At 36.8% G+C, this 14,032-nt stretch overlaps 1 protein-coding gene across 1 annotated transcript in view; it reads right to left on the minus strand.

The window, feature by feature from the left end:
• rngtt (RNA guanylyltransferase and 5'-phosphatase) overlaps window positions 1–14,032 on the minus strand; it is a 118,615-nt gene that overhangs the window by 46,642 nt on the left and 57,941 nt on the right. The window contains exon 11 of the mRNA XM_077219653.1: window positions 8,835–8,999. Coding sequence (XP_077075768.1) covers window positions 8,835–8,999 — 165 coding nt within the window. The remainder of the gene's footprint in view (window positions 1–8,834; window positions 9,000–14,032) is intronic.

A 14,032-nucleotide genomic window follows, 5' to 3' on the forward strand; every position in this document is an offset into this window, starting at 1 on the left:
ACAATAACTGGGTAATAATAATAATAATAATAGGTACTAGTCCTGAATCTACCACTAAACCTCACCTTAACCCATGTAGTTGCCTTCTGTTACTTTCTTAGGGAAATACACTGAAAGTGCAAGTACTGGAAAATAAAGTGCAACCCTGATTGTTTCTCTCATTCATTCTTTTTTCTTTCGTTTGTTCATTCTCTTCCTTTCATCTCTTTCACTCTTTCGTTTTTAATCTTTTTTCTGTTGTTCGCTGCTATTGTCATTTTTTCACATTTTTTGTTCTCTCGCTTTCATTTGATTCTTTTTTCATACATTTCTGAACCCTTATCAAGGTCTGATCCATTCAGTTTGTTCGTTCTTTTTTTTGTAAATTTTATTTTCTCTCATTAATTCCTTCTTTTTCATTAACTATCTTTCATATAATCCTTTTTTTGGTCTTACTTATTCTTTCTTTCTAATTCTTGCATTTCATTTGGTGATTTGTTATCTTTAATTCATTCATTCCTTCTTTTTGTTCTTGTTTATTTATTTCCTTTTTTGTAATCGTTTCATTTCTTTTTTGTTTATTTTGGTCTAGTTCATTATTTTCATGCTTTTCATTATTATTGTTATTATTTTTTATTTTGTTTTGTTCTCTTCGTTTTATCTTTTGCTTATTGTTTCATTGCTTATTGTTTTCATTTGTGTTATTTTTCATGTTCTTTCATTTTGTTATTTTGTAATGTAATTCTTTCTTTTGTTATTTTGTTTGTTCTTTCTTTTGTCATTTAGTCTCATTTAATTTTTTTTCCGTTATTGTTTGTTGTATTGTTTGGTTATTCGTTCATTTGTTGTTCACAGTGAACTGACAGAGACACTTGATTGAGATCATCACTGTTTTCAACTGCAAGTCTCGTCGTCTCAGACTAATATTGCAGGAGAACATGTAAAGTACAAACATTTGTCTCAATGTTTACGGTTAAAAAATGTAAACATTAATTCATATAATGTTCATACTGACATACTTAAAAATGAAATAGGAAGAGCCATTTTATTGTATGTCATACACTGTAAAAAACGAAATTATGATCATTGAGTTTTTGAAATTTGATTATACCTAATTTAAAGCAGCAACCAAACTTACGTTTTTAAGTGGAAATAAGTGGAAATTTATTTATAGGTTGTTGCTGTTTGCCGTTCTGAAACTTTGAACTTGAAACTGTGTGTTATATTTGTTATTGGTAATTTGGCGTGCAGTTTTCATACTCTACGCTTTGCCCACCCTGGTTTATGAAGGCCCACCCCCTTAAATATTTTTGGCCTCACCCCTGATATGAACAGCTCACTTTTACACACGATTTGTCATTTTTGAAAGAAAAATTACATTTTTTTGAGTGGGGCTGTTATGCAATAACTTTAGCGGACAATTGTGACAATCATGTGTTTAACAACAGCAATAGCCAATCGTGTGACTTGACATAAGGATTCTACATCAATGCAGGAGCGCTGAAGGGTTTGATGGACCACTAAAACTATAGGAGACATCATTTTACTCAATAAATATATTCATTTTATTTAAAGATATACATATATAATACTATATATATATACATATATATAGCAACATTAAGCTGGATGTTAACTAGAGTTAAGTTAGTTACTTGAAGTACAAAGAGTAAAAAAAAAATGGTAACACTTTATTTTAAAGTGTACTTGTTACATATGTTACATATTAATAACAGTAAATTATGCATAATTACATGCAGCTAATCCTCAACCAAATCCTAGTCCTACCCTAACCCTAAAGTAAGTGCATGTTGTAAAATAATAATACTCAGTACTTAAATATATAATTACACTGTAACAATAACACCTTAAAATAAAGTGTAACCAAAAAAACTCCCTTATGTAACTGCTCTAAAGGCCAGTAAATTAGAATATATGTTATTATTGATGTTACACATTTCGTTTGATTTGTTTGAACCATCCATCCGTCCCAACCTTATAGAGGGCATCTTTGAATCATTAAATAAAAATGAATAAAAGTGTACTTAAAGCTAAATACCCGTATCTCCTCGGATCTGCAACGGTCACCTTTTTCACAGTGCTTCATCAGTTTTTAATTGTGTTTAAACGGCACATGAGTTTAATGGTTGAGTTTCTCTCCAGAGAATGTCAGAACAAAGGTAGGAAGAGCATTGTAGTAGCTGAAAATATATAAAATTAAAGAGGAATAATGGATGAAGGCCAGAGAAAGGAAAGTGGAAAGATTTTTAACCTTGACAGGATGATTGATAGGCTAGTTCATGGTGACAGGATGCACATAAATATGCAATAATTATAACTCAATTAGTGACTGGATATTTGTGTCTAGCGCACAGATGGATTTTGCCACAATAAATTGTATTTTTATGGAAAAAGGCATTGTTTGTGCTGGCAGGGCTTTAATGCCACATATACAATGGTGGAAAAATGTCAAAACCACACAAAGGCAAGCACTTGCGCTTGTCAGATAATCGTATAAATGTATGAGAAATACCATAAATCAATTCACTAATGCACAAATAATTTGCAACCAAATGTAGGTCATTTAGTATCTGTAACTGATTGTACAATTAAACGTAGAGCTGTTTGCATTTGCGCCTCTCAAGCTTTCAAAACAGTGAGCATTTCATATCTTCTTCATGCATTCATATCATACTGACCACAGAGGATTATTACTCACAAGCTGCTATATTTCTGACCTAGATTTCAGCAGACAGCAGAGTAAATGTATTTCTGAGAGTCAATCCTCATGCTGACATCGATGATGGAGGCTTCATTTCTGAGGGAATCGTGAGAGAAGGAATGAACTCTTAGACAAAAGCTCTTTGATCCTGAGGGTAGTCCGCAGTAGAGATGCCGTTCTGTGCCGATTACTGATGGGAATCTTCCTCTATTTTCCATTTCCTATCCGCACATCATACGACTGTGGACTCCAACAATGACACTCTCTCAGTTCTCAACAGCCTGCCATTATGACTTCATCCCGAAAGACTTCATCTTCAGATCAGACCCCGAACAAGACAAAGCCGAGACACACACACACACATCCAGCAAGTGTTCGGGGCACAGAGGAACCAGACGTATTCATGGTGAACAATGGACAGAGAATGAAATGTGTCCAGAAACGGGTTAGAAACTCTTCTTGCAGGACACTTCTCATGTTCATTTCACAGAAAATGATCCACTTATCCCTCATAGACATGAGCAGAAATGCTCGGATAATTGTCTGATGTTACTGATATTGAACTGTAGGGCCTTTGTAAGCCCGCAGGAAACATGCCTTTTTGTGGGGTTCATATCTGTGCATTACAGGTCTGAACAGCAATGGATACAGAAATGGCCCTGACATATCACTTGATATCAATATTTATCATGATATTCATTTCACACCATTAACTGGGAAGATGGAGCAGTCCACATGTTTGTTGGACCTCGAATATAACCATGCACCCAATATTTCTTTTGCCTGATGGTTTCCCCTCGGATCAGTTTAGTAAATCTCACTTATTTGTATTACATATATTATTAAAGGTCCCCTATTATGCCCCTTTTCACAAGATGTAAAATAAGTCATAGATGTCTCTGATCATTTTTTTACAGCATGTTTAAATTTTCATTTTTTGGTGCATCAGAAAAACGTGCTGTTTTAGTGTGTGCCCTTTAAATGCAAATGAGCACGGCACAGGGGGCGGAGCTTCAAGAGCTCGCGCTCAGTCTCAGGACAATTTCATCTCACAGAATGATGATAATAATATCAGAAACTCTCAGTAACGGTGTTCATTTCGACCCGGAGTTGGACAATAATGCCTACAGAGTCAGAGCGCTGTATAGAGATGGAACAGGTATAGTTTGGTAGTTTAATTACGGTTATAACGTATTTGTCATCTGCATGTATCCACCATTAATAGCCTACAAGTCTGCTTTTTCGGACCAGGTCCGAATGATGATCAAACATATACTGATGATGAGTTTAATAGAGTTTATTGTACATAACACAAAAGATGAAGCGCCAGTTTTACTTCAGAAACTCACCGTAAGAGCTGAGTAAACAGTAAGATATAAGAAGTGCGCAAGTAAATAAACGAATTTCGTTAGAGTTGAGGGAGCATTTTCTTTAAAAACAAAATAATTCCACCTCGTCTTCAGCGACTGCCTCAGATTTCGGGAGTAAATAGAGAGCTCTATGTGGATTAATACATCCAGCCACACACAACACCTACAACGCTGGGAGACATTCTCGTCAGTGCAGCAGATGTGAACTTGATCAGGGCTGTTCTATGTTAGAACGATACTCGGTTACTAACGTAACCTCGGTTCTCTCTAGAGAGGGAACGAGTATTGCGTAACCGGCCGTGCTCGCGCCACGATCGACTTCGCTTCAGTCGGCGAAAAACCAGGGAAGTCAGCCTACAGCCCCTACTTTTATACGCTAAGCCACGCCCATTCTGGCGGGCTGTGATGGTATGAAGGCGCGGGCGCCCTTCATTGGGCGTGACGTCACGCCGGGCGTCACGCCGGGCAGCAGTTGCCCGCAGGGCAGCCAATGAGCACGCGAGATGGCCTCCTCTATGTCTGCTAGCTGCTGCACTGCGTTGACAATGAATACAAAATTAAGGATAATTTTTTGGCTTCAATATCTCAAGAAGATGAGATGAATCTTTCCCGTAGCGTAAGCTAAACTTACGCAATACGAGAGAACTAGGGCTGGGCGATATGGCCAAAAAATCATATCTCGGTATTTTTTGGTTAAATGACGATATACGATATATATCTTGTTACTTTCTACGTTTTTCTATTTGGATAAAGAAAATGTATTTATTTAAAAAAAAAAATATTTCACATCCTGCTCAATGATATCCAAACAATGTTGATATTGAAGGATATGGAAACAAATAGGGAATGTAATGTAGGCTATGCAATATATTATGTGCAAAAAGGTGGTTAAAATCTCATTACATTCTAACTTTGTAACATTACAAACTAAAAACCAAAATAATGCTTTTGTTTTTAAAAATGACTAAAGGCTAAACTGAAAATGAAAATAAAAACAAAAGCACAAACTAATTATATTAGCCTGCATTTGATTACCCCATTATAATGGTCACTTTCATAAAAATATACTTGTAGGTTTAAAATTACACACATGGCACATTTATTGTCTCCAACAACAAATATTTTAGTAATATGTATTTTAGTCAGAATTATTGCGCTACTGTTCTACTGTGCTCGTCTGTTTGTCGCGCATGCGCGCGGCGGCGCTCATTCACGGAAGCTTGAATTTTAGCGGAGATTCATTTGCAGAAGCTTGTCCTCTCCTGACAGTGAAATGGACATATTTGTTTGACTTTCTAAGTTACAGATGGAGAATATACCTGTGAAATGTAAGTTAAGCACTGAGGAAAGCACCACGTCTCAAACCCATTAGACAGCGCCAGTATTTATCTTTCAGTCACTAACAGTAAGCTATCTGTCCCAGTATCTGACAGGCCAAGCTGCTGTAAACTTGTTAACTATATCTCACCAGTTATTTTGAAGCGCTTAATAAGCTTGTGTCATGTCTAGGACAAATTGTACTGTTCTTTCACTGCTGGAGCTCACACTGCGTACTCCACTATTTTTCAGATGTGCTCGTATCAAACTACTGTATTGATATAAACGATATTGCCTCATTCCATATCGTGGGGAAAAAAATATCGATATATTGTACAAACTCGATATACCGCCCAGCCCTAGAGAGAACCTCTCGTAAGAGAACGGCAGTGTCTGTCAACACTCGTGGGCGGGGGATGTACTTATGGCGCTTTCCACTACACAGTACCAGCTCGCCTCGGCTCGGCTCGACTCGACTCGCCTTTGTTTGGTTTTCCACTGTGTAAAAGTTGTACATGTACCTGCTTTCGGGTACTTTTTTTCGTACCACCTCCGGCGAGGTTCTAAGCGAGCTGAGGCGAGCTAAGGCGATACTAAAATGTGACGTGAAAACAATGCCGACTGCTGATTGGTCAGAGGGAATAGTCACTATTCACTGCGTCATCATTGCACGTGCCAGATGGAGTATCCAGAATAACCCCGCCTTTTTTAAATAGTTTAGCCAGAGATAGTTACTAAACTTACTACTATTATTATGGCAACTCGGAAGAATACGCCGTGGTCAAACGAGGAGGTGCAGACATTCGTTTCTTTGGTTGCCGAAGAGAGGATCCAGCGAGAGCTTGATGGGGCAACGAGGAACGAAAGGCGTCGCTATGACGACCGGGTACTATTTGTGGCGATACTTTCTGCAATGGAAAACGGAACGAAAAGCGAGCCGAGTCGAGGCGAGCCAAGGCGAGTCGAGTCGAGCTGGTACTGGTAATGGAAAAGCGCCATTAGTGACGTCACTAAAACAGCATTCTGAAAACAGGTCGTTGGGAGACACTGCTGATGATTTATGGGGATTAATAAAAAAGGAGTGAGTGGATTTTTATCACTATTGTGTGGTTGTGTACACACACTGCCAACACACATTTATGTCCAAACAGCATGCAAAAGTGAATTTTGCATAATATGGGACCTTTAATGGCAGCTAGGAAGATTATCACTGTGAACTGGATGAAGGTGCATGAACCTACTGTGACAGAACGGACACAAAGACTGAAACAGATCCATACATACATGTGTATATTTGAGAAAATGACTGCAGATTTGCAGTTGAAATCAGACTTTTTTCGACAATAAGTGGGCACTTATTGAAACATATTTGCTTGAAGGAAGAGAATGTACTGGTATGTGGTGTATTTACTGAAGTGCTTTCAAGGACTTTTGTATTTATTTTAACCTTGTGTTTTTTCTTTTCTTTTTTTCTTTCACTTTTTTATGTTTATTATTTATTTACTTTTTATTATTAATGTTATAAGTAAATGTTATGTAACAGTGTTTTTTTAAGTGCAATAAATACAGTTAAAAAAAAGAGAATGAACATAACCATAACTAATTTGTTAAAACGCAAACTCCACAGAATAAGCTACCTTTTAAATCTGAAATTATTCTATTTTTTCTGCATTCTGTGCTTTATAATTTAATACAAATGTATCATCAAAAATGGTGTCTAAAGAAATTAGTTCATAAAACGTCAACAATGCAATCAGTCTTTTACATGTACACTGCAAAAACTCAAAGTTGTAAATAAAAAAGTTTATTGGACTGCATTTTACAAGAAAGTAAATTATTTTCTGTTTTAAGTTCAGCATATGTTTTTATTATTAAACTGAGTTGTAGTGAAAACCTTTGAATTTCTGTGTTTATCTGACAGTTTTTCTCGAATGAAATGGTGAAATGCTGTTGAAGTGTCTCAGAGCAGCTCTGTAGATGAAAATGGGGTCTAAAGAAATGATTTCATAAAACTTCAACAATGCAATCAGTCTTTTAAAATGTAATTGCATTTATTTTAGCAAATATGTTTCTGCACAAGAGAACATGAATACTGCAAAAACTGACTTTTCAAAGTGGTAAATAAAAAAAGGTAATCCAATTTCAGTCTTTCTACTTCAAAATTGAACATTGGCGTTTATTTGAATATAATTGTGACATTTACAAGCAATTATTATTATTACTTTGAGAAGTACAATTTACAGTACAAAAGTAATATATTTCTGTCTTTTTTTTTTTTCAAATTAAACTGAATTGTAGAAGACCTTTGAGTTTCTGTGTGTATCTGACAATCAACTGAAAAGGTGAAATGCTGCTGAAGTAGCTCTGCAGATAAAGAGTGTATTCATGTCCTCATATTTATGAAACACCACAAGCGTCACGTGTTTTTTGTGTGTAGTGGACCAAACTGAGACACGCAGAACATGCAGACTTTTTAGGTGACATGCACCTGATGGTGTAGACCCAATCCTGCTCCTGCCAATCGAATGTTCCTGCACAGTTCATCTGCAACCCTGATCCTTAAGACATGAACTGGTTGCTTCAGGTGTGTATGACTGGAGATGAACTGTGCAGGATAGTCGATCGGCAGGAGCAGGATTGGGCAACCCTGGTCTAGATATTGTATATAAAATATAAAGTATTAAAAATGTCTCAAAGTTTATTATCGATATTGTGGTGGATTTATTTTTCCGATAAATATCGATCATTTATCAGCCAGCTCTCGTATAGGGGAAAGACATATAGTATGTGTGTTAAATCAGCTGAATCTTTTCTCCCGGGCAATGAGGGTGGAAATGTTTAATAGTTTGAACTAGAAATAACCACCACTATGTTCCAATTAAAGTTGAAGTCAAAACCAGACCCAGATCAATAACAGACCCCCTAAAGACCATCAACTGAACCAGTCTCCTAAAGGCCTACATCCAGAACCCGACGAGAGCTGTCGGTCCGAGAACGAGGATGGACGTTTTAATGAATTTAAACGGCACAATACGGAATATATTGCAATTTGTTGTCAATTGTCTGCAACTTGAGAGCGGTCTGTATGGTGAATGTCCCAGCCAGACTAACGTTTGAAGAGAATATTGTGTTTAGTACATTGGCAACAGTCCAGCCAGAAGAACCTAACCATTACACCAGTGGAATAACCAGACAAGCGATTCAAACTGTAACAGGTGCTGCTATTCATTTGATTATTCTGTTTTTTTTTCTGAGCTGTGACCTTCAAAAGGTTCAGATCATTTCTGAAAGAGCATCAGAGAGAAGCTTTCATTGAACAATACCTTTGCACTGCACGGCTACAGTGCGTTTTACCTCACAAACGGATTCAAAGCAGAGGACTCTTAAGTGGTCTTCACGTGCCCTTTCACAACACGACACAGCCACACACGTTTGCGGATGAATACCTTGCGTGCAGCGTGGATGTCGAAGAAAGGCTTATTCCTGACGCTGAAGGGCTCACTGGCTTTATCAATCTGTCCCAGCTTCATTTTCTCGAACCGTGGGGAGATGATCTCCTTCTCGATGCACAGCAGACGTCTGTTAAAGTCACACTGACCCACGGGCTGACCCTGAAAAACACATCACACAGATTCAACATGACTATCCCACACTTAAAATAAATAAATAAGATGATTAATCCAGTTTGGCTTTTCCAGTTGTAATTTGCAATGCCAGAAGATAACAAGATGTAACCCTGTGACCCCGATTTTATGTCAACGTGTCAGTTATTCAGCCTTGTGGTTTAATAACACTATTACTGATCTATATTAATATATTTGACGACTTCTTTTTAAAGGAAGATCTTACACTACAGTTGTGCTCTCATGATGTTAGTCAAGGTTTTCATGGCCATTTTACAGTGTTTTGTGTTTCTGTACTGCACCTTTGAGATGTACATGACACCTTGATTATAATTATCAAACCTCTGTGTGTAGTTCACAGTGTTCTTCATTCCTGTGTTGCTTAATACTGAATAAGTCCTGTGTACACGTGGTTAAGATGACAAATTTCAGAACGAGATGTTTTTGCAGCTTACATCATGTACTAAACAGGCATGAGACAATTGTCACGCCTTAACTAGCCACGACCAAGGAAAATAACAAGTGACATGACATGTTATTGGTCTTTGAGATTTTGAGTAATTCCGCCCACAGTGAAATTTCACTGGATTCACAAACAATTCTTAGGAATAAAATGATTCACCATTACAAGGGAGGAGCACGAGTAATCTGACCAGTGTTGGGTAACACATTACAAGCAAGGCGAATCATGTAATCGGATTACTTTTCCCAAGTAACTAGTAAAGTAACGCAATGTACACCATGTTACTTTTTCACATAAGTAGCTCAAATTACTTTGTTTTCCCATGTATTGACTGATAGCTCTCCTGTCCCCATGTTGAGGAAAATCATGAGTAAATGCAGAGGTGTTGTGTGCGCAGTAAACATGATGACTAAAATGTAAGTATTTACTCATCTCACTTCAGTATTCCTCAAATGCTAACTCGGATTATTACGCAAACCTGCAGCAATTAATATCTTGAAGAATACAAATATACTTTATGTATTTAAAGGTGCAATGTGTAATATTTCTGAGGATCTATTGACAGAAATGCAATATATGATCCATAACTATGTTTTCAGTGGTGTATAAAGACCTTGCATAATGAACAGTTATGTTTTTATTACCTTAGAATGAGATATTTATATCTCCATAACCGGGGGCACCCCCTTCTATGGAGGTCGACATATTGTGTCGTCATGTTTCTACCGTAGCCGACAGCGAACAAACCTTGAACTTGAACAGAAACCTTGAAACCTTCACTACCTTGAAAAAGAAGTTTTCAGTGGTGTATAAAGACCTTACTTAATGAACCGTTATATTTGTATTACCTTAGAATGAGCAGTTTCTATCTACATACACAACCTCACCACTAGATGCCGTGTGAACATTCATAAGTCAACACCAATGCTGAATGTTTTCTCTTTAAAACTGGAGTGAAACAAAGAAAGTCTCAAAAACACGGTTTGAAATCGCCCTGGTTCTCTACGTCACAAACTACCTTGTAACCAATCAGATCAATTGGTTGGGCTTTAGCAGATCATTAACTGCAGATCAAGCAATCTGAGCTGATGTGAGTGAGTGGAGGAGGGACAGCATTCAAGCTATTTTAAGGCATGTAAATTTGGGCTAATCTTCATAGTCATGAATCTTACACAATTACATTCAAAATATTTTAACATTAAGACATTTTTTATACTAAAAAAAAAGTTTTATGAGATGAAATTATTGACTACAGGGAACCTTAAAAATACGTTTTAAAAATGTCTTAACTTTTAACAAGATTTTCAACGAATCCAGCCCCAGACACGAGCTATGTTTCCATCCACCAATTTTTGTGTGCAATGTGGCATATCACATAATAAATAAATAAATAAAAATAAAAAAATGGGTGGAAACACCTAGATCCACATGAATTCTAAAAAATGTGCATAAAAAATGTGCTCGATTGAGGTGGATCATATTTGTATCTGATAAGCAGCATCGCACAGCATCTCAAATGTTGGTTTAGTAGATCTGAAACGCCAAAGAGTCAAAGTCTGTCATGAGAATGATTTGGTTTAATTCCCCCCAGAAGCGTCTCACACGATTGTGTTCCCAAACACCAGCATCCCAACGCAAGAGGACATGACAGCATTTGTTGCGGTTAGTCTGCCGCTCTGAGATGCAATTAATTTGGGGGGGAAAAAAAAGCCACAGTTTCCTACCCAAATGCAGTAACTTCCATTTTTATTACAGATATTTTGCGCCAATTTCTCAGGAAGTGATGATTTTGTTCTCTTGAACACATGGGATGGAAACTGTGCTTTATTTGCAAATGTTTTATGCAATAGTCCAATTTTACGCATAAGTTGCATTCGTAACTTTGAAAGAAAACACAAACACTTCGCTTGCCATTTTCGCTGTCAGCGTGGACAAACAAATGACAATGATGTCTCTTCTAAGAGGACACTGAGTTAAGAAACCTACAAACCTGCAAATCCACTGAGTCAACAGACTCTGATATAGGCATTAGACCAATAACAATTTCAGTTTGGGATCCCAATTTGCTGTATTCCCACTTGGTTTCAAAATGACCTGTCACTGTACAAACCCTCACAACGGATTCCCCCCCATTCCCCCCGGATTTCCCCCCGATTTCCTAACATCAAACTCAAAATGTCAAACTGTCTTTAGAGTGTAGGTCTCTGGGAGAACTGGGGAGCTTAAACGTTATGTCTACAGTCAGTGCACAAAAACCTTGCATTTGAAAAGATCAGGGGAAATTCGATTTATCTTGATATGCTCTCCTCAAGTGCGATCAGGGAACGTGTTGAAGGAACAGACGGCGTGTGTATCCGTGCATCAGGAGCTCTGGATATAATCCACCTCTCTCTCTTCCCATCACGACTGAGCCAGCCGTCTCCATGGAAACATCTCCACATAACGCTCTCCGGTCTCGGACACATCGCAGCGCTCCGATGGGATCCCATCCACGTCACCGCGACTAAACCAAGGCTTCAGCTCGTCACTTAACGCCGCAAAAAAGGCTAAGACTCGGTTAATGAAATGGATTTGAAGCGATCTATAGAAGACACGTCCAGTGGAACAAAACATCTGACAAGTTCCCGATCCTGAACCCATTCATCCTGGTGTAGACAGAAGACTCGTGTATTACACACGGACAACACTAATATCGCTTTAGGAAGCTTCTCTTGGGTCACTTTGTAATGGAACGAGTGACTCATTTAACTCTGTATTTGATGCACGACAGACTGTATTTCCATATATGTCCTGCAAATGATGCGTTTATGTGCATGCATGTCTTATGATGGACCAACATTAAAAGTGAGGGTAACACTTTCTATGAAGCCATGTTAAGCCATGTTTATAATGAATTATAGTCCCATTTATACTCATAATTATTACTATTATTCTATAAATATATTAATAAAGTCTCATTAAGACCTATACTGCATTATAAGAACAGTTATAGTTACATTTATGTTAATTGTATAATTCCTTATAAGTCATGCATTTGCTTTTCAGTGTGCATGCTCATAATCCATTATACACTGATTTATAAATGATAAAATATAAAATAGTACCAGAGACACTTGTTTGCTGTACCAATTAGTTATCAGTAGCGTATCTAATGGCTAATGTTTGCATCAAAGGTAATGAAGGTTAATTTCGATATGTTAAAATCTATATCTCCTCAGCCATATACACGGTATTGCTTATAGCAGTTTGGAATTATATTAAAAAATATTGTCGTAGTGTTTTGCTAGTATAAACATAAAAAAATATTTTTTTTCAACTATTTCTATTAATGATTTCTGTGTTTTCCCATTATTTTATTACAGGAATTATTGTTCATTGATTACATTTACAAGTAAACAACTATAATGATAATGTCTTCATGCTTTCTTAACATTTGCTTTAGGAAAATTGCATCCTACATTTTCACGTTACTTAATACAGTTACAAACCTCTATAAATGCATCATTGATGGCTTTATCACTCACAATTAGTATGTATACGAACATAACACAGCTTATAATAACAATATATTCACTTATTTGACAGATATAAATCTGAATGACTAAAAAGTAATTGTAACTATAATAGAATAGCAATGCAGGTTGCATTTTATAATTAAATTCATGGAACCATATGACTGACTCCTTCATACTTATAAATCAGTATATAATGGATTATGAACACGCACATTGAAAAAGCAAATCAGTGAATTAAAAGTAATTCTAAAAATAATATAAAATGTAACTATAACTGTTCTTATAATGCAGTATAGGTCTTAATGAGTCTTTATAAATAAGTATAAATGGAGCTATAATTCATTATAAGTATGGTCTTCATAGAAAGTGTTACCAAAGTGATTTCTCCTCAATCTGTATATATCTCCCTAATAATGTGTCCACAAATATAAATAAAAAGGTAGGTTTTTGGGGAAGAGAAGAGAGTAGATGGAGAGACGCCAAAGAATGAGATACAATTTAGCAGCAGATATCTTCCAAAACCAGACACCATAAAATTTACATATTATTTGCAATTTTCCAATTTCCCAGTTTCCCTATCACAGGAGCAGACACACCGGCAGCCTGACTCTCTGCTGCAACTTCCAGACTCAAACTGAGGAATAAAATGCTCGTCTATACTTAAGACTTTCCAGACATACACAGTCCATATCAAAAAATAACGAAAGCTTCTATAAATCCAGGGCCTGACAGAATAATGGAAACATTATGAGAAAAAGCAGTTTAACCCAATAAGATTCAAAGGTGAATTATATTAGATAAGCAGAAATGTCAGCATTAAAGACAACTAGCACGTCCATTCCCATTTCCTCTGTTTCCAATGGCAATGTAAATGATTTTGTGACAAACAAACGTCGCACTGCAGTATTTATTTACGACTAGCATGCTTTTTGAGAACATATCCACCTTTATTCCTGACGACCTTACTGCGTTTTGCATTATGAGTGGCACTTCCGGTTTGGGGAACTTACATTAAAAAAGGCTGAAACAATAATTTCAAATCA

Source organism: Siphateles boraxobius, unplaced genomic scaffold (assembly GCF_051911475.1).
Source record: "Siphateles boraxobius isolate OS27281-9 unplaced genomic scaffold, OSU_SipBor_1 8, whole genome shotgun sequence".
Classification (NCBI taxonomy): Eukaryota; Metazoa; Chordata; class Actinopteri; order Cypriniformes; family Leuciscidae; genus Siphateles; species Siphateles boraxobius.